Here is a 21,935-nt window from a genome sequence, read left to right as displayed (position 1 = left end):
GCCCGGGTGGAAGAAACAAAAAAATCGAAATTGAAGATAGTTAGAATGGTTTCACACACAAGAGTTTTTTTTATTTGAATATGGTACCGATAAAAGTTTGTACAGATCAACAACATTAAACGAAGCCCAATCAAAACAGTTTCAATGTTCGCAAGATTTATTAGAAATGTGCAGGAAACTCATCGATATAAAGTGTCAATCAAATCTGTGGTCTTTCACGACCATCACTTTGCGAGCAAGCGCCATATGGCAGCTGAAACGCACAGCGTGGTCCCAATTGAGTCATGGCGCGAAAGTAAATCTTAAAAGATCTGATGACCAACGTTGGGACAGGTTCGATGAAGACGATTATGTTTTGTTCAAAATTCAAATTTTGACATCACGCCGCGTGATTCAGCCGATATCGTTTTGATGGGCGCTGTGGTGTCGATCAGTTCTCGCATCTTCGCTGGACTTCGCGCGTTAGGGGTGTACATCATTGTATCCGTTATATGGAGGAGGGTCGTGATAAGTTGCAAGATAGCACTGCGGTTCCATCGGAAATTCCCGGCAAGCATGATGGTGCAGTGCTGTTCACAGTCTTGTTCGGGACCATCTCTAAACGACACGGTTTATTTGATTTCTTTCCACCAACCCGCGACGACTGCTAATTGTGCTGTTATTCAACCTTTTTGCCGTCTGTGCCTCATGTGTGTGAAAATTGATGACTTGATTTGGAACTGTGCTGCCATCAGCGAAGAGTATGGCACACAACGAGCGAGCATGGTGAGATTCATGAATGAAATTCCGCGCCTTTTGATTAATGAAGAGTTATAGCAAGATGAAAGAAACGCTTCAGACACACAATTTAATAAACGTTGGATAGTGTCTCGCGCAAGTTGCGATTGAAATATGACGGCGGCCAGTTTTACACACGAATCTAGTAAGAGCATTATGCATGCTGTGAAAACCTTAAGAGAGAAAGATTGCCTACGACACGATCATTGTTATCCGAGCATTCGTTGGAGAAGGTTGTCTGATTCAACATGACTCGTCGCGTCCCGGCGCAAAACGCCGGCAATATCGCCCTACCTGCGGCTCAAGCAGGCAAAAAAGTGGGAATTTCCAAAAGGAAGGTTGAGGCCTCAACTGATGGCCAAAAACCGGGGATTTCCAAGAGGAAGGTGCTTTTGGAAGTGACATCGAACAGCAAAAAGACGAAAAAGAGCGACGGTACTGTACCGATGGATGAGGAGGAGGAGAACTCTTCGTCGCACGAGGAGCAGCTTTTGAAGAACAACAAGTTCGCTGGACTGCCTGACGAGGACCAGGTAGCGGAAGCAAAGGAGAATGAAGTGAAACAGCGAAAGGAGAAACTGCCTCCTTTTTATGTGCGGCAATCAGCAGCAACGATCGACTTTCGAGCGGGGCTGGTTGAACTCATCAAGTCTGGGAAAGTCCAAGGCAACATTCGTCTGTGTCAGGACGGATTTAAGGTGCTGGTGCAATCCAGGCAGCACTATCAACTGGTCAAGGAATACTTGACCGAAAACGAGGCGGAGTACTTTACCCATGATGTCGCCATGGATAAGCCGTACAAAATCGTCGTCAGAGGTCTGTACGACATGCCAGTGGAGGAATTAGCTGCCGAGCTAAAAGTTTTGAAACTGGATGTGTTGGCCGTGCACAAAATGAGCCGACGCAACAAAGACATCAAGTACCGTGACCAGCTCTACCTGCTGCATTTGGCTAAGGGATCGACGACGCTTCCTGAGCTGAAGGCAATCCGAGCGGTTTTCAACATTATCGTGTCGTGGGAGCGATACCGACCAGTGCACCGTGACGTCACACAATGCTTCAACTGCCTGGGTTTCGGGCACGGAGGTAAGAACTGCCACCTGAAGCGTCGTTGCGCCAAATGTGGTACCGATGCGCACATCACATCCCAGTGCATCCAAGATTCGCTGGTTAAGTGCCTCAACTGCAACGGTGAGCACTCGTCAACCGACCGAAAGTGCCCCAAGAGAGCTGAGTTCGTGAAAATTCGGCAGCAAGCATCGACGAAGAATCAGCCTCAGCGTCGTAGAACTCCTCCAGCCCTGGTGGAGCAAAACTTTCCACCTCTTCAACCGCGACGGCAGGTCCCGAACCTGGCACCGTTGCCGTTGGATCCCAGGAAGAGAGCTGAGATGATTCAACCCCGGCCGGGTTCCAGCCAGGAGCCGAGACCGTCACCACCGGGCTTCAGCCAGGAGCCAAGACCAACCCAAGAACCAGCAGTTGAGGAAAATGGTAATGATCTTTACACCTCAACCGAACTCCTCAATATTTTCAAACAGATGTCCGCTGCACTGCGTGGATGCAAAACCAAGACCCAGCAGATTGAAGTGCTGACCTCGTTCGTCATCCAGTATGGATCGTAGGTCCCTCAAGCTGCTGAATTGGAACGCTTGCTCCATTAGGAGGAAGAACTTAGAGCTGGTGGATTTTCTTCGCGAGAAGGAGATCGACGTAGCTGCCATCACGGAAACTCATCTGAAGCCCGGTGAAAAAGTTTATCTGCAAAACTACAAGATCGCGACGCAGCTCGACAGGACCACCTCTGGAGGAGGAGGTGTGCTTGTCGCTGTTCATCGTGATCTCAAGCCACGCCGGCTGCCACACTTCAAGCTGGACATCATCGAGGCCGTTGGGGTGGAAATTCCCACTTCGGTTGGCCCAGTACTCTTCATTGCTGCATACTGCCCACGTCAGGTGAATTCCAGAGATGGTTCAGCAGCAAAACTGAAGAGCGATATCCAGAAGCTGACACGGCGGAGCGCAAAGTACATCATCGCTGGTGACCTCAACGCGAAGCATGAAGTTTGGGGCAACAGCAGGAGGAATCGGAACGGAGTGATTCTGCACAACGATCTGCAAAACGGATACTACAACGTTGTGAGTCCGGATCGTCCAACGAGGGTGGCTCGGTCTGGGAATCACTCAATCATCGACTTCTTCATTACCAATATGGCTGAGAACGTGGCTCATCCTGAGGTGTTTGAAGAGTTGAGTTCTGATCACTATCCGGTGGTTGTGGAGGTTGGAGCTTCCGTTACTCCGCAGCGGCAACCAACCCGGAAAGATTACCACAACGTTGACTGGCAGCAGTTTCAGCAAGTGGTAGACAGCAACATCGACTATGATCAACACCCGGAAACTTCTGCCGATATTGATCGTTCGCTGGAGGTGATCCAGCAGGCTATCAACCAAGCAGAGGCTGCCAACGTTCGGGAGGTTCCTGTTAATTTTAAGGTAACTGATATTGACGTAGATACTAAACACTTGATTAGACTTAGGAATGTTTATAGGAGACAATATCAACGGACTGGGGACTATGACAAAAAGATTTCAGTGAACAATTTGAACAAAATCATACAAGACCGACTTGACAATATCAGAAATCAAGAATTTTCAAAACATGTAAGCCAGCTTGGGAATTATTCAAAACCATTTTGGAAACTTTCAAAAGTTCTTAAAAACAAACCAAAGCCTATTCCTCCTCTTATTGTTGAGGATTCTCCTTTGATTACATCCGAGGAAAAGGCAAATGCACTTGGGCTTCATTTTGTTAGTTCACATAATCTTGGCGCTTCCATGACCAGCCGTAAAGAAACATCAGTTGCCAATAGTATTTCAACAATTAATAACTCTACCTTTGAATTTCCTGCAGATTCCCATGTTTCTGGTGAGGAAGTCAAAGTTGCAGTAAAACAAATGAAAAATATGAAAGCTCCTGGCTTTGATAACATTTTTAATCTAGTGTTGAAAAAACAGAGTGATCAGTTCTTTCAACATCTAGCCAATATTTTCAATAAATGTTTGCAACTTGGTTACTTCCCCACCAATTGGAAACTGGGCAAAGTCATACCAATTTTGAAGCCTCAAAAAGATCCAACATCGCCAACAAGTTATCGTCCCATTAGTCTTTTGAGTAGTCTGTCCAAACTCTTTGAGAAGGTCATCTATTCAAGGCTTTTGGATTTTACCAACGATAATAATATAATTTTGAATGAGCAGTTTGGCTTCCGTAAGGGACATAATACTGCTCATCAGCTTACGAGAGTAACCAAAATCATCAAGCAGAACAAGCTTGAGTCTAAATCAACTGCTATGGCTTTGTTGGATGTTGAGAAGGCTTTTGACAATGTTTGGCATGATGGTTTGATACATAAACTGTATTTGTACGGTTTTCCAATGTATCTTATCAAAATTATCCAGCACTATCTTTCGGAGAGATCGTTCAGGGTTTTTCTGAATGGGATTGCTTCTGGATTATTCAACATTGATGCTGGGGTTCCCCAAGGAAGTATTCTTGGCCCACTTCTGTACAATATTTTTACATCTGATTTGCCTACTCTTCCTGGTAATGGTGTGTTGTCACTTTTTGCTGATGACACTGCCGTTATTTATAAGGGTAAAATAACCAGATATTTAGTTGGCCGTCTTCAGAAGGGTCTTGACGTTCTTTCCGAATACTTTGGCGACTGGAAAATTCGTATAAATGCAGCAAAAACTCAAACCATCATTTTTCCTCTTTCCAAATCGGCCAGATTTGTCCCAAAGGATGATGTTTTGATAAAAATGAATGATGTTTCGATACCCTGGTCAAAGGAAGTTGTCTACTTAGGTCTCATACTTGACTCGAAACTTTTGTTTCGGCAGCATGTAGACAAAATATTGAACAAGTGCAGCATTCTCATCAGGTGCTTGTACCCTTTAATTAACAGAAAATCAAAGCTTTCTTTGAAAAATAAGCTAGCAGTTTACAAACAAATAATTTACCCCGTTATTGAGTATGCAGTACCTGTTTGGGAGTGTTGCGCTAGAACTCATAAATTGAAGCTCCAGCGTGTCCAAAACAAGGTACTCAAAATGGTTTTGAATGTTCCTGGCTGGACAAGATCAAGTGAGGTTCATGAATTAGCAGAAGTAAAAATGTTGGATCAGAAGATTCAAGAAAAATGTTTGAAATTCAGGGAAAAATGTGCTATTTCTGAATACCCCTTGATTCAAGGATTGGTTTAGTTTATTGTAAGTTTAAGTTAGTTTTAGGTTAGGTTATGTTTTCTTAACATTTTTTTTTTCCTCATTGTACCTAGTGTTACAAAAATGATAAATCATATACTTTTAAAGTTAAGAAAATGAACAGTGTTTAAATCACGAAAAGCAAATTAAAGCTGAAGAGCCACAGCTGACCACTTATTATGTAAACCAAATGTAATTATTATAAGAAAGATTCAATAAAGTATATTTAATTCAAAAAAAAAAATTTAATTCCTACGACACGACGGAAATTAGTACAGACTGACACGTGAATTTCAGCCAAATTAATCGATCTACAGACTTAATTCGTTCATTCCTAATGGAAAAATCAAATTCTTCTTCCCAATAGAAACAGCTAGCCAGTAACCATGAATGAACTTTTCTTAGGAACTAATTTGCTGGAATCATGAATGACTCCAAAGACCATCAATCGAGTAAGAGGTCAGCTTAAAACATCAGTAAAACAAAACAGCAATCATTTCAACCTTTCGTTAGTTTAATTTACTTTGCGCAGGTTTTACGATCTAGTTTACACGGAAATGATTAATGGCGATTAGCTGTTGAGCAAATTTAATGTCTTTGATGTGACTCACGTCGAAGCAGTGATGATGTTTAGTGCTGCGTCTGCAGTTTTTTCGCAAAGCATTTGTAGGACAAGTTGAGCTGGTCAATGAAGGTGCTACCTACCACATAGTACTGATTAATTAACTCTTGTTCGATAAGGTGGGTTTACTTTTTTCCGAAAAATCACAAAAAAAACAGAAAGCTAGAAAACTTTTCTATCTGTTTAAAGAACTTAAAATGATTCGCACTTAATTTTTACCAAAAGTTATAATTCTTGTAATACCTTCTTCATAAAAACTCTCCTTAATTATTCATATTTATTGCATTATAAATCAATTCAATCAAACATCAAAAGCTTAAAATGACCGTTGTCGGAACGAGCAAACTTTTCATTCTTCGATATCGCAAAAATGCATAAGGATTTCACTTGCACTACATCTTTCCATCGATGTGACAACAACCACTAAACTGAAAATCTAATTCTTCATATGCGAACTAATCGCCCTCCAAGCGACCTATATTTAGCTTTTGATCTATTCCGAAAATGTGACCAAATTTCAGGTCGTGGCTAAAGAGGAAAACCGACACCGCGAAGGTACACTCAAATTGCGCCCTTCTTCATCTTGTCGCGTAAATTGAACGAAATTAAATTTTACGTCTTGTTAGAGCAATTAACAGCCGTCAGGCCAAGAGGGTAGACCAAAAAACGTATTAAAAAGCTACTGGATTTAATCCGAGACAGCTAAGCTGTGCCTAAATGGTGCACGCAGCTAAGCTATGATGTTAATTAGTCTCAGCGTTAAAAATCGCTTCTGGTGGTCTCTCCTTCCACTGATTTGTCGTGACGACGAAGACCACGATGCTCGCGAGCGGGGAAAACCAGCCAACAGCCGAGCTGTTACGAAATTTATCCACGAAACAGTAGCAGCAGCAAATAAGCGCGGCGAAAAGGAAAAGAGAGATTTCCTTTGGATTTTCTCAGTTGGTCCAACACTGAGTAAACACGTGGTCCTTTTGGCTGTCGCGCAAATATTTGCTTACATTCAGCATCGGCAGCACACGACTCGGCGTGCGCACTCTACATGAAAATAAATTATTTTGTCTAATTATCGCAAACAATTTCATTCTACATGCTAATGTAATTAATCAACTGGTTGTTGTGAAGGTACTTATAACTTCACCGAGATATGGGGATATATAGGGAGCACATCAGAAAAATATTGCTGAGTTTTTTTTTTCAAGCAAAAGGTTTAAGAACGTTAAAATCAGTCATAAATTAACATCTCTTTCACTGCTATAATCTTTCGGTAGATCACAGAAAAAGTAATCAAACTTCAAAGTTTCGGTATTTGCCAACATTAGGTGACCGTTGGAAATAGATGCCTTTGGTCGATCAGGCCTGAGATCGAGCCTGAATAAAGTCGAGACTCGAGTTAAAATTCTCGGTGGGAACTTCATTCATTCACCCCATGCTGCTTCTCGCGCTTGCTTGCTTGTCGTACCGCTGCCAAACCATGCGCCTTTTGCGCTTGTGTGCTGCTGCAAGAAAACTTCCAGCCAGACCAGTTTCGTTCACTGCGGATTTTCCCTTCATTTACTGAGCAATTCTCTGGAGCTTCGATGGATGATAAATATTTGTATTTTAATAAATTTTTAGACCAAACTTAAGTTTTTTTTTATTGGAATGATCAGAACATTTCCATACTGTTTTATTTGTTCAAATTACATATCGGTCCAATAGTTGCTGGATAGTAAGTTGCCTACAACTTTGCTAAAGACGCAAAATCAATGAAAATATCCCGTCCATATATGTTACAGATTTTTTTTATATGTACATTGCATTTTTTTGTATGACCACCAATCAAATTCGTATGGTGGTCTGGGACGCTAAGCAGTCGCCATCAGAAGGTTGCACTGTAGCAGTGATTTGATTCGTAACCCTGAAAATGTATCAGCATAACCCAAGTCTGATACAAACTACACTTTCCCATAATTTCGCTTCCGGTCAGCGGGTACGCTCAACCGTTGGTTGGTCAAAGTCAAATTAAAAAGTGACGAACTGTCACTTTTTACACTATGACGCCCACGAACACTATCAAAACAAACGTTTGATAGTGTGTGTGAACTCCTTGTAAAAGGGGTGTCAAACTAAAAAGTGACCCAGTTCGTTTGACAATAGTTGGTGTCAAACCATCGGAGGTTGAGTGGAGATCTCCACGGTTTCTCTCACGCACACCATGATTCTGTGTTAGTATTTGTATTTAAAGTAATGTTTTGGTTTTGATCGATTGTGATTGGCTGAATTCCAAGCAGCTGATTTTGTTTATACTATTTTTACACATACATAGGCAAATCGAGTAGATCAATCGCCTGTAAAAACCAGCTGTTTACCACGTGCTCGTGGTATAACAAAGGACACAGCTGATTTTGACAGACGAATCATTCTACTCGATTTGCCTATGTCTGCGTGTAACTAAACTCCAAACTAACACACTCTCGCGCGTGGATATCTCTATTGGATTAGACCACACACGCACACACACCCACACATTAACAATCAAATTTGTATGGACGACCAAAATTGCCTTCTTTTTGCATACACAACATGTATCCTCAAAAGTCTTTTTTTTAATATTTATATTGGAATGATAAATAGCAAAAATACATCACAAAATTTGAAAAAATAAAAATAATTTATCATTTTCCAAAGTTGCAGAGAATTGCTTTGCTGCGGCATTCTCCGCTAATGTCGGCTCACATCTTTCTATTCAAACGTCAAAATCATCCGGTCGTGGCTGGTTTGTTTATGTTTACCATTAGAATTTGTGAGTTTTGTAAACGTTGAACATGGATTCGGGTCCGCGCGAGCTTTCCTTGGCTGAAATTCGCAATTTTATGCTGAAAAACAATTGCAAAGTGACCAATCATGCGCTGGTGAAGCATTTTCGTTCGTTTCTGACCAACAAAGAAACGCAAGGTAAGTTATTTGCGGCGATTTGTGCGTTTGTTTACGTTTGTTCGCTCCGCAGTGGCACTTGTTGATTCGTCACAGAAAAAAGTGCATGAATTTGCGTATTTCGACGACGTTGATGTCACCCGATATCGCGTTTGAAAGTGTGATTAAGCCCTGCTCATTGGTATTTGCATTGTGTGCTGTGTGTTTCATTCCAGAGGAGGCAAGAAAGCTGTTCAAAAGCTACGTGAATCTACTTGCATCGATCAAGAATGAGGGCGACGAAAAGTATCTCATTTTGCGGAAAAAGTACATCGACGAGTGCCCCAGCGAAGATGTGCTTAGTGCGGGCTACCCGATGAGCCCGGGTTCCCGTTCCTTGGTGGCGGTTCCGTCCGACAGCGAAGGTTCCCCGTTGAAGCTGCCACCCCCGCCCCCGTACCGTCCACCACCGGAAGTTTCGGACTTGGCGAACCCGTACGCGTATCATGCGGCCAGCCCCCGGGGAAGTGTTGTCACGTTGTCGCGTAAGAACAGTTCCGATGGTCGCAGTGGTTCTGAGTTTAGTTTTGGCAGCACCGAAGTGATGAGTGTAGATTCGCGTAAAATCGGTTCCGTTCTAGTGCGTAGTGAAAGCAGTGATTCGCGAAAGTTTACCGAAGTGTCCCGCAAGCCAAGCGTTGAGTTGTATCGGTTTGATAGCCAGGAAGAACCGGTTCCGGCCATTCCGCCGAGGAAACGGGCCGTTCCGGAGCAGCTGGCGAAAAGTTCTCCGCTGACCGAGCTAGAACCGGACTCGAACAAGGAGAATGTTGTTGTGGCGGAAGAGTGTGACACTAAAAATGCAAACGAAGCCAGTGCTGTCGAACAGCACGAGGAAAATAAGCTGAGCGTGAAGGAAAAAATGTTAAAGTTTAATCGTTTTGCTTCGGAGGAAGAAGCGAAAGTGCCTTCTCCGATTGGAAAAAAGAAGCCGGAAAAGGTAAGACAAAATCTAATTAACAAGTCGACAACATCGAGGCATCGAAAATACATGAGCTATTATCTTATTTTTTTATAATGTTTAAAAAAAATACCATTTCAAAAATATTTTAAAGTGTTGATATTTATTCAAATTAGTTCATCAATTCAAAAACATAAGAACACTTTGAAAATAGTTCTCGTAAGGCCGTTGCAAATATTTTTTAAAGTTTATGTCGCCCCCTCCCCCTCCTCCTCCCTTCAAAATCGGTCCGAAAAATCAGGGGGCAGCAAAAATATTTTTCAAAACTTGAAAATTTTCATGAAAATAGAAGTCTAATCAACTGAAAACAACCTAAAATGCATTTGTCTGCATTGATAATCATATTTAGCATGTTTGGGCTTGTTTAAAAATGTTTTGAATTTTTATGAAATTCCAATGTACAGCACCGCAATAAAAAATATTTTTCGCAAAAAATAAAATTTAAAATTTTCGTCAATACTTAGATATTTTGGAAACTAATGATTGCAAAACAACTGGACAGGTGTATAATGCATTTAAAAAAACTTTTTTCATGAAAATGTTGAAACCATGGTTCGTAATTTCAATGTTTATAGGTATCTCGAAAAAATGAACAAAATAATTCACGAAATTCATGATTTCTCGCACACATTTTTTTCCGTGTACCGAATATAACATTGAAGTTTCGAGCAACCTGGAGCCTGCGCTATATACCAAAACTTGCGCAAGAATCTGGCCTATTAGCCAGTGCTGTTAAAAGTAAAAGTGGCCAAATTGCCTATTTTTTTAAATGTCTTTTACGGATTAAATCCCATTTAAAATTCAAATGCAAAGCGCCAGCTCCTGTTACTTCCAATCATGCTTGTATTTGGGATTTGGGCTCTGGAATAAGCCACTGAATCCCCGCCAAAAAGTCACTTTTGTTACATGCTAGACCGAGCCACGTAGCCTAGTGGTAAACGCTTCCGAGCAATTCTCTACGAAATCGGTCTTTATTCATTAAATTAATTTTTTGTATTTTTTAATCCATCTGAAACTTTTTGGACGGCTTCGGTATGCCCAAAGAAGCCATTTTGCATCATTAGTTTGTCCATATAATTTTCCATACAAATTTGGCAGCTGTCCATACAAAAATGATGTTTGAAAATTCAAAAATCTGTATCTTTTGAAGGAATTTTTTGATCGATTTGGTGTCTTCGGCAAAGTTGTAGGTATGGATACAGACTACACTGGAAAAAAAATGATACACGGTAAAAAAAATTTGGTGATTTTTTTATTTAACTTTTTATCACTAAAACTTGATTTGCAAAAAAACACTATTTTTAATTTTTTTTATTTTTTGATATGTTTTAGAGGACATAAAATGCCAACTTTTCAGAAATTTCCAGGTTGTGCAAAAAATTATTGAGCGAGTTATGAATTTTTTAATCAATACTGATTTTTTTCAAAAAATCGAAATATTGGTCGCAAAAATTTTTCAACTTCATTTTTCGATGTAAAATCAAATTTGCAATCAAAAAGTACTTTAGTGAAATTTTGATAAAGTGCACCGTTTTCAAGTTAAATCCATATTTAGGTGACTTTTTTGAAAATAGTCGCAGTTTTTCATTTTTTTTAAATTAGTGCACATGTTTGCACACTTTAAGAAAAAATATTTTTGAAAAGCTGAGAAAATTCTCTATATTTTGCTTATTCGGACTTTGTTGATACGACCTTTAGTTGCTGAGATATTGCAATGCAAAGGTTTAAAAACAGGAAAATTGATGTTTTCTAAGTCTCACCCAAACAGCCCACCATTTTTTAATGTCGATATCTCAGCAACTAATGGTCCGATTTTCAATGTTAATATATGAAACATTTGTAAAATTTTCCGATCTTTTCGAAAAAAATATTTGAAAAAAACTTAAACCAAGACTAACATTTCAAAAGGGTCAAACATTCAATATTACGCCCTTTTAAAATGTAAGTCTTGGTTTAAAATTTTGAAAATATTTTTTTCGAAAAGATCGGAAAATTTCACGAATGTTTCATATTTTAACATTGAAAATCGGACCATTAGTTGCTGAGATATCGACATTAAAAAATGGTGGGCTGTTTGGGTGAGACTTAGAAAACATCAATTTTCCTGTTTTTAAACCTTTGCATTGCAATATCTCAGCAACTAAAGATCGTATCAACAAAGTCCGAATAAGCAAAATATAGAGAATTTTCTCAGCTTTTCAAAAATATTTTTTCCAAAAGTGTGCAAACATGTGCACTAATTTAAAAAAATGAAAAACTGCGACTATTTTCAAAAAAGTCACCTAAATATGGATTTAACTTGAAAACGGTGCACTTTATCAAAATTTCACTAAAGTACTTTTTGATTGCAAATTTGATTTTACATCGAAAAATGAAGTTGAAAAATTTTTGCGACCAATATTTCGATTTTTTGAAAAAATCAGTATTGATAAAAAAATTCATAACTCGCTCAAAGATTTTTTGCACAACCTGGAAATTTCTGAAAAGTTGGCATTTTATGTCCTCTAAAACATATCAAAAAATAAAAAAAATAAAAATAGTGTTTTTTTGTAAATCAAGTTTTAGTGATAAAAAGTTAAATAAAAAAATCACCAAATTTTTTTTACCGTGTATCATTTTTTTCCAGTGTAGTCCGTATCCATACCTACAACTTTGCCGAAGACACCAAATCGATCAAAAAATTCCTTCAAAAGATACAGATTTTTGAATTTTCATACATCATTTTTGTATGGACAGCTGCCAAATTTGTATGGAAAATTATATGGACAAACTAATGATGCAAAATGGCTTCTTTGGGCATACCGAAGGCACCAAAAAAGTTTCAGTCGGATTAAAAAATACAAAAAAAATCGAATGACCGAAATCTGAGAGAACTGCTCTTCCGCCTCGTAAGCGGTAGATCGGGGTTCAAATCCCGGCTCGGACCAACACAACTGGTGATCTTTTCCCTTCTGGATTCGATTGCTTAGTAAAGGAAAGTTAGTGTATCGTCACAAACTGGACCTTATCACGACACCTTAGGGAGGCGACCTATGGAATGTTAACATTAACCTTAACATGTTAACATTAGTTGAGTGAAAAACTGCCACTGAATCCGCTTTGTAAATGCCGGCCCCGATACTCTTCACGGGTGTTCCCCTCAGGAACTGGGAAAGATTTACTTTACTAGTATCGATATCCTATCACAAAGTTGTCTTAATTTCAAATTATATGTCACATTTAAAAGGTCCTTTAAATACATTTTATAACAATTTACAAAAATATTTATAATTTCTTAAAATGTATGTGTCATTTTGATACATTACCAGAGGTATTTTTCTAATGAAATCTGCTAATGATGATGATAAACTGATTGAAATTGGCACAATAAACATTCAAAAATAAAAATGATTTCATACCCCGAATGCATTAAAAATGATACAATTAGTGAAATTTACTCAAGCCAAATTAGAGACATGTTAAAGCATTTTTGTGAAATAAAACAAGCATCACTTCACAGCCCCAAAAATCTGCCGCCCATGAAGCGAGTCCGTTTTCGAAAAAAAAACATTCAGGGAAATGCGTCATCAAATTTGGTGTGCGTGTGTTACACGAAATGGCCACACAAGTGCTAAAGTGTCATTTGATGGATGTCGCGAAGACTGTAACAAATATTTAGATTTTTAAATAGATCGCGCACAAGATCGTTTTCCTGGTGTGTCGTCTTGTGAGGCAAAGACGCTGAAATGAACAATTTTTCATCGCAGCCAGCACCAGCAGTGTGGAACACGACGCGGGAAACATCAAGGACTATCGAGTGTGGTGTGGAGGAATAAAACCCCACGTGTAACATGAACCGTGGCAAACTTGTAACAAATGACATAATTTCCTCAAACTATTGACAGACTCGTGTCAATTGTTGTTTATTTTGAGCAACTGATCGGCAGCTTAAAGTGGGCTATAACTCATAATAGTCTGACACAGATCCAGAATCACGTGCGTAAGGGCCGTTAAAAATAGCTCATGCTTAGCTATGTTACAGATGCATCCCGATTCTATTCGACTGTGAGGAATAAAATACCAGCTGTTGGAAATATTCTTGCACTTTTTGATCCGATGCTGACACGTTGACATGGCCTTTTCTGGATACGAGCAGTCAGTGTGTGAGGAATGTTTTGGGTGACTGGAAATTACACACATGGAACAATGAGAGACTTTACATCAGTACATATGCCGAGATAAGATGAGGCTAAATAGAACATAACTAATAGGGTGTTTCATCAAAACAAAAAAGTTCTTAGAATTAGACAAACCGAGGTTCCCCTAGTAGAGGACACCCATAGGGACTGTCATGCCAAATATCAGCCCATTTGGTTGAGAATTGGCCTGTCCCCAGCGGTTCAAAGTTTACATTTTTGTGCTTTTCGTTCAATCGTTCCTACAGGTCCGGGGACAACATGGATTCACTCAGAATAAAGACACGTGTGTAGGGGATGGTCCAGTGAACACAATCCAGAAGGAATTAGGGTTGTCCATTCTGTCCCCAAGGTGCGCATCGGATCGACGTCCGGTGTTTCCAAAATCAACGATTCACCCTTCAAATGTACGCATTGTCCTTAGTATGCTATGACGGCTAGCTGAAAATTACGACGCCCCATGTCAGGCGGTGAACACTTTTGTTTGGATGAAACACCCTAATAACTATAGGACATTGGACATAAACTAGCAGTGTATCCTGTTCACACTCGATGAAAACCTAGATTGAGCGGGATGATATGTAATATATGTTTTTAGTTTTGTTCAAAGTCGTTTTTGAGGGAGCGGCCGTGGCTGACTGGTTCCGGTGTTTGCTTTGTAAGCGAATGGTTTTGGGTTCAATTCCAATCTGCTCCCAACGAGAAAGCAGAACAATTCTCTGAGATTTCAGTCATTCGATTATTTTTGTATTTTTTAATCCGGCTGAAACTTTTTTGGTGCCATTTTGCATCATTAGTTTGTCCATATAATTTTCCATACAAATTTGGCAGCTGTCCATACAAAAATGATATGTGAAAATTCAAAAATCTGTATCTTTTGAAGGAATTTTTTGATCGATTTGGTGTCTTCGGCAAAGTTGTAGGTATGGATATGGACTACACTGAAAAAAAATGATACACGGTAAAAATTTTTTTGGTGATTTTTAATTTCACTTTTTGTCACTAAAACTTGATTTGCAAAATAAACACTATTTTTAATTTTTTTTTTTTGATATGTTTTAGAGGACATCAAATGCCAACTTTTCAGAAATTTCCAGAATGGGCAAAAAATCTTTGACCGAGTTATGATTTTTTGAATCAAAACATTTTTTTTTTCAAAAAATCGAAATATTGGTCGCAAAATTTTTTCAATTTCATTTTTCGATGTAAAATTGAATTTGCAATCAAAAAGTACTTTAGTGAAATTTTGATAAAGTGCACCGTTTTCAAGTTATAGCCATTTTTATGTAACTTTTTTCAAAATAGTCGCAGTTATTGATTTTTTTAAAATAGTGCCCATGTTTGCCCACTTTTGAAAAAATATTTTTGAAAAGCTGAGAAAATTCTCTATATTTTGCTTTTTCGGACTTTGTTGATACGACCCTTAGTTGATGAGATATTGCCATGCAAAGGTTTAAAAACAGGAAAATTGTTGTTTTCTAAGTCTCCCCTAAACAACCCACTATTTTCTAATGTTGATTTCTCAGCAACTAATTGTCCGATTTACAATGTTAAAATATGAAACATTCGTGAAATTTTTCGATCTTTTCGAAAACAATACCTTCAAAAATTTGAAATCAAGACTAACATTTCAAAAGGGCGTAATATTGAATGAGAGCCCTGCGCAATTATTTTCATCACAGTATCTTTTGATCACAGTGATTTTTCATCACACTTCCAACCGTAACCATGGAAAAGTTGTTTTTGTTTGTAGCTGGTTTGTTTTTCAAAGTCAGAAAAGTTTTATTCGATTCAGATATTTTGGACGGATATTCTAGATAAAAGGGACCTGTTTCATCGGTTTGGCAGTCCTGCAGAGAGATGATCTCAATGTGACTAATTTTGGATTTCTTTTTAGTTTCGTGAAGTCCTATTTAAGGGTGATGACACAAATTTCACCAAAAACTGCCCAGATTATGTACATCGTTCCATTGAAAAATGAAACTGGATTTTCCCCATTTGTGTTTAGATCGAGAACCTCTGCAAAATAGTATGCTACGGTTAATGCCAAGGGGTTTCCAGCATCAAGGATTACTGACCAGTTTAAATGGAATTACCAGGATTACTGGCAATATGTCATGAATTACTTTGAGTTCCCAGAATTACTTGGGATTTCCAGAAACCACGCAGAATTGCTCAAATTTATGAAAAAAATAGCTTGGAATTACTGCCTAGCTTCCAGCGTATTGAGAAAAGTCTTTGGAATTGGATCGAATGACAGCTGTCAAACGCACAAAACCACGTGCTTGGCAATAGTGCGTCCATGCAGGGAATTCCGGCACAAAATTCCGGGATTTTTATATGTTGTACGAGGAATTCCAGGAATTAAACAAAAATCTTAATTTGGCCTGGAAATAACATTAGTATTACAATTAATAAGTTTAAACTTTTCTAAAATTTTACACCATTGTATTTGTTGTCATTTTTGTTTTTTAGACATCTTAAACCAATTTTTAAGCTGTTTTAGTCATGTCATATAGAAATAAATAAAAAATAAATATGTATAAGATACTTATTTAATTTGAATTAGAAATGTGGTGCATATAACATTATATAAACAGCAAAAATTTGTTTAAGCTATCTAAAAACTGCTATCCTTGTTTAGATTGATATTATTAGTACTGAGCTAATTCTATAACTTTAAAGCTTGAAAAACATAACAAATATAAAGAAAACATAAATTTTATGTCTTTTCAAAAACTTCCCGGGGATAAATAAATATTTTTCCCGTTTTCCGGTAAACTCAAAACCCGGGAAAATTGGACGCCCTACTTGGAAAGCATCGAGAAAATTGGGTAAATATCAACATCAGTTTGACAACTGATTTTGGCGTTTGAGTGCATTTCAAATTCAAAGCACAACAAAGAACAAAAAAATCTTTAAAACTATCTAAAAGAAATTAGAGAGCATCCAAATTTGCGGACATTCCGAATCCACTCTGTACTTCTTACAACCATAAAAGGCATCAAGGAAAAGCAAATTGCATTCTGCTGATTTACCTTTTAAGAATTACTAGCAGTTATTTGAATTGATGGGAAATATACGAATTACTGAGTAACTATGGAATTACTCGAATTACTACGGAATTACTAGGTAGTTTCAGAATTACAGGAATTACTGCAGAATTGCGGAGTAATTCTGGAATTACTGAATTACTCAAAATCCGAAAGATCCCGTACTAGCTATAACTTTGGTTTTTTACATGAAAATTAATAGGCAATAAATAGAATCATAAAAGGTTTATCGAAATTATCTTTTTAACAGTTATTTTTCATTATTTTATTATTTTCTGAAGTATGTTTTCACAAACAAGAATCATGGAATTACCAGGATTACTGGGATTATTAGGAATTACCAGGATTACTCTGGAATTACTCAGTAAATCCGGAATTACAGAATTACTTGCTCAAATTCCAAGTAATTCCGGATTAGTGACCAGTCCGACACGATGCTGGAAACCCCTTGGTTAATGCGAGAATGGTCACGGTTCTTAGCAGGTTTTTGTTGTTTATCTATAAAATAATAAAACAATGTCCCTCTAGTTGAGAATTTATTGACCGTTGGGATTATGCACGTCGTCATGATGAAGAAATTTGTCCAAATTTTAGTTGAAGAGACCTCAAGCAATACATTTTAAGGAAAATAATAATGCGCCTTGCAGCAATTCCTAGCGTTTTTTGTCAACCGTGATAGCTACCGAAGACCTAGGTTTAAGAAGACTAGGTGTAAGAAGACAATTATTACTGCTTGTTCCGGCTGTGGAATTCTGGTCTTCGGTGCCGGGAAGTAGCTATGTTCGTGCCGGCATCTTGGCTTACGGCGGTTCCTCGTCAGCTTGCCGGACGGATGATGGAAAACGGACGAGATGGACGGATGCTCGGAATTTCGTCGTTGAAGAGGGCGATTGGTTACCCCTTTCGTTACCCTGCAGCTTGTCCAATCTTCCAATGCCATTTAGGGCTGTAAACTTTTGTAATAATGTCAATAATTGGGTAATTAAGAGTCAACAACATTGTAATTAAGAGATGCTTAGAACTAAAAACAACAAAACTGATCATACTGATAAATATACAGATTTCTTTCGTCCAAAATCTACCAAAATTGGGCAGCAATCGTCCGAGAAAATCATGGCCTCGAGCCGTGTGAATAATGGTACCGTTTACGGACTCAGCGAACACAGCTCGAAGTGGCCGATAGAATTATGCCCTCGAGCTCATTATAAAAAAACAAATAACCCGTCAAAAAACTCAAATGTTCCAACTACGAGAATCGAGCCAGGAACCTTTAACAGACCATCTCAATGACTTAACTGCCTCGGCTACCACAGCTTGGTGACTAGATTGTGGTCAGAAGTCGATGCATTACACTTGTTTTGTGTTGATGGTGTGATGGAAAATCAATTTGCCAACTGTGATGAAAATTATTCCGCAGCACTCTAGCGCGGTGCAAAGTGCGCAAAGTTGACAGTTCTCAGTCCTGCAAAGCAGTGTGATGAAAAAATCTAGGCCTAGCACGATTGACACAAAACTCTAGGAATTGCTGCAAGGCGCAATATACCCACTTAGAAAATTTGTAACATCGTTGAAAGTCGGGAAACCAAATACTTTGAAAAACGAGTCAATCGACAGATTCAAGGAGCAAATCGCAGTCATTATCCATACAAACTTTAGGGAAAAAAACCATTCGACCTTAATAAAACATTGGTTCTCGGGGTCCTGAATATCAATCAAAAGTGTAAACAATAAGAGTGCATATCAGTTTGACAAGCTGCATTTATAAAAATTACCATATAAAAAAAATCGATCATTTCACCACACTTGTCAAATGTAGCACAGTAGCATAACAATCTCAGAATTGTTATTCAGTTTTGTTTATCTGGATCAACTAAAAGTTGAGGTTGATTACTTGTTTCGTTATCAAAACTATTACTTTAACACATTTCATTCATATCTTTATGTACTTGCGTTGCAGCAGAGCTGAAATGAAGCCATCAAGGGTCAGTTACGTTTGGCGCTGAACCGAGCAAAACAAAAACCACACAAGAAACTAAATCTGAGGCAACGTAAAAAAAAGTTTACTACTTCCAGACCTTCTAATTAGAACTAGCCGAAACGATCATTCCCGGCGGCGGCGGGCTGTTAATGGGTTTGTTTATAGTGCAGTATTTTTTATATATCAAAGTGGCCGGCCACCAATCCCGAAAGGATGTAAACAAATTTTAATTGAATGGCCCTGTTACGTTTGAAACCGTTGGTCAAATAAAATTCGTAAAACTCAATGAATGAGTGAATGGATGAATGAATGAATGAAATGTTTTTAGGAAGTTGGCCACAAAACCGAAGAATCACCACCTGCTGTAAAAGCTCAGCAGTCGAAAGGGTTTGAATTGGGGGCCTCCTCTACCCAAAGAAGCCGGAATGTCGCGCCGTGAAAGCCATTCAGATGGGCACTTCCCGGCGGAGATTGCTCCTAAATTACGCACGCACACACCTTTTCTCCCGAGTCTTGACCTCGGGCTCGAGCCGGGTTGACGTGAAAGGTTGCTGTTGTCGAGTTTTCGTGTGGTCCTGAGCTGCCGAAAATGGACACACCCGGAGAAGCCATCTGACCGTAATTGCATGTCTCGGCACCAATTATGTCAATTACAAATGATTTCGTATTTACATGAGCTAATAGCGGTTGTAAACGCAGCAGCAAAGGCAGCGAAGATCCTGCGGGGTGATGGCCAAAGATTTGCTTGCCGTTGGAACAAAGACGTTCACGGGGATGTCTTTAGTTTGTTTTGTTGCACCATACCTTTCTTTGCTGGCGTTGCAAACCTTCCAAACAGATGTTCTCTTTCTGGGTAGTGTCAATCTGAGGAATTTAATCGTGCAGTTGTAGCTTAAGCCTCGTTTGTTCATCGAAGAAAAAAATGTCTTATTGAGAAGCATTACTAGAAACAAGAAGAATACTTATTCATTAGGGAATAGGTTTGTTTTGATAAAATATGTTTGTTTGCATATTTTGACAAAACGATATCATGCGACAGCCCAAACTCAATATATTTTAATGAGCCAGCTTTTTGACAAAAAATACTCGGTTCTGATAATTTTGTCAAAAAAACAATGTTAATAAGATAAGTTTACATTAAACCATCACACTATATTCATATGTTTTGACAAATTGGTATACTTCTTAAAGCAGATTTGGATATGGCGTGAAATGATATGAAAAAATGTTCAAGCCTGCTGTTTTTCCTTGAACAATAGATTTGAATAAATTTTAAACTATTTATTGAATTATTTTCTCATGCAGATTTCAAATTGGTAATAAATGGTATCTGTATACCAAAAACGAGATTTTTTTTATACATACAGATTTTAAAATTATTTTTCGGTGTAATGCCACATTTTCAGTCTGAATCGAGAAAATATTGCATCTTAAAAGAGGTAATAGTAAACCATCAATTTCACCCCCTTCAGATTTAAACATTTTTTTACTGTGAAGTGGATAATCAAGTTTATATCAAAAGTATCGCAAAATAAAGTTTTAAATTCACAATAAAAAAATGTGTAATTTTTTAAGGAGTAAAATTCGAACCTGGAATACATGTCGGAATGTCTTTAGTACATGTTTGATGTTATTCATTGTATTGTGGCCCACAATACAATGGAAATCCTTTTTTTTTAATTAACTTTAAATTATCAATTAATTAAGTAGAACAATCGATAGCATCAATGAATATAAATATTCAAAGCTCGTACGAATTTTAGGGTCCATACAATTCATTCCCGTGACCATCTCACTACCCACCTAGACAAAATCATTCAATTGATGGAATTTCGCGGTTGTCATGTACTTCCCTCTCCCTTTCGCCTTTAGCGCCATAATTAATTGGTCCACCATCGAACAATGATTACGCCCTATCGCGCATAGATCGATCTCAACACAAAACCACGATCGTGACGCAGCAGCAGCAGCTTCATCCAGTTATGACGGATTCTCTCGCTCGCTGTGTGGTGGTGTTGATAGAGTGTCAGAACTTGAGCGTTAGAAAACAAAATGCTTTACTCTTCCTCCCTCACGCTGGAGGAAAGTGGGCTTGGTTTGACCCCTTGAACGATGACGATGAGTTGGGATCCCCGGAGGTTTGAGATTGAAAGATTATTGTCAGCTGGAACCTCCAAGGAGAAAAACTTTGATACAGTTCGAGGCACCATGAAAACAATTATGAAAATTTAATTTTACCAAGATGAGTGCGCAACTTTAGCGACTGTGTAGGTAAACCTGTGTCTGGTAGGTAGACCAATTCAACAAACATCCCACAGAGATCGAATTTTTTTGAGCTCGAAATGATAAATGAATTTGAGACAGACTGTGGAAGACATTCTTCGTATGGTTGAAAGTCGTAGCATTTGAGAAAGGTTTGATTCGTGCGGAAATAGCAATAAATTTGAATGATGTTATCAAATAATTAAACCCTCGAAAAGTTATTAATTACAGCGATGATCGGTGTTCGGATTACCATATCTGATCATCATCAATGAGTGACGGCTGACTGGGGGGTCACTTTGGCCCAGTTTTTGGACTGCAATCGCCCTCTGAGTGCTTGCTTTTTTTTTTCCTTCGGTCATGACCTAAACGAGAATCGATAAATGAATTTAAATTAAATCTAAATTAATTGTAAATCATCCCCACTGATGTCCCTGTTTCAGTGTCTGGTTCGCTGTTTCGTTGTTGTTCACTTTTGGAGAGGGACCCACTGGCAGAGTAATAATTTATAGTTTTGACGGGTCGTTTGCTTATTTATTTTGCCCATTGTTGTGTGAGCGTATCGGAGAGTCACTTCACAACACGAAATCGAACGAAAATCTGGTCGGGGCTGGGGCCAAACGTAGGTGAAAAAATATCGCAAAGTCACCTCAAAATAACACTATGTCAAAATGCCATTTTCTCACCGGGGAACATGCCGTATTGTGGTTGGGTTTTAACTGTTTGAAAAATTGATGCTTCTTGATTCGACCACCAACTGGTCATTGTTAGCGATTTCAGCACGCTTGTTATTGCAATCAAACTGCGATGATAAAAATTTCAAATATTGTTCATTCCACGAGACACCATCAACCGAGCCTGAAAACTAGGATAAAAAGCAAGC

The 21,935-nt window shown here is 38.6% G+C and overlaps 1 protein-coding gene across 3 annotated transcripts in view; it reads left to right on the top strand.

Annotated features, from left to right (window-relative positions):
• The first annotated feature begins 8,414 nt into the window (after nucleotides 1-8,414).
• The window catches only part of LOC120426921 (uncharacterized), a 114,406-nt gene continuing 100,885 nt past the window's right edge, over nucleotides 8,415-21,935 (top strand). For 2 of the 3 annotated variants that reach the window (XM_039591728.2, XM_039591727.2), the window contains exons 1-2: nucleotides 8,415-8,605; nucleotides 8,800-9,563. In XM_039591728.2, coding sequence (XP_039447662.1) covers nucleotides 8,476-8,605; nucleotides 8,800-9,563 — 894 coding nt within the window. In that variant the 5' untranslated portion in view covers nucleotides 8,415-8,475. The remainder of the gene's footprint in view (nucleotides 8,606-8,799; nucleotides 9,564-21,935) is intronic. The other variant, XM_052710752.1, reaches the window with a different exon arrangement.

The sequence above is a fragment of the Culex pipiens genome, chromosome 3, assembly GCF_016801865.2.
Source record: "Culex pipiens pallens isolate TS chromosome 3, TS_CPP_V2, whole genome shotgun sequence".
Lineage (NCBI taxonomy): Eukaryota > Metazoa > Arthropoda > Insecta > Diptera > Culicidae > Culex > Culex pipiens.
Note: the sequence above shows the minus strand (reverse complement) of the source record. Positions and strands in the feature narration are given on the sequence as shown.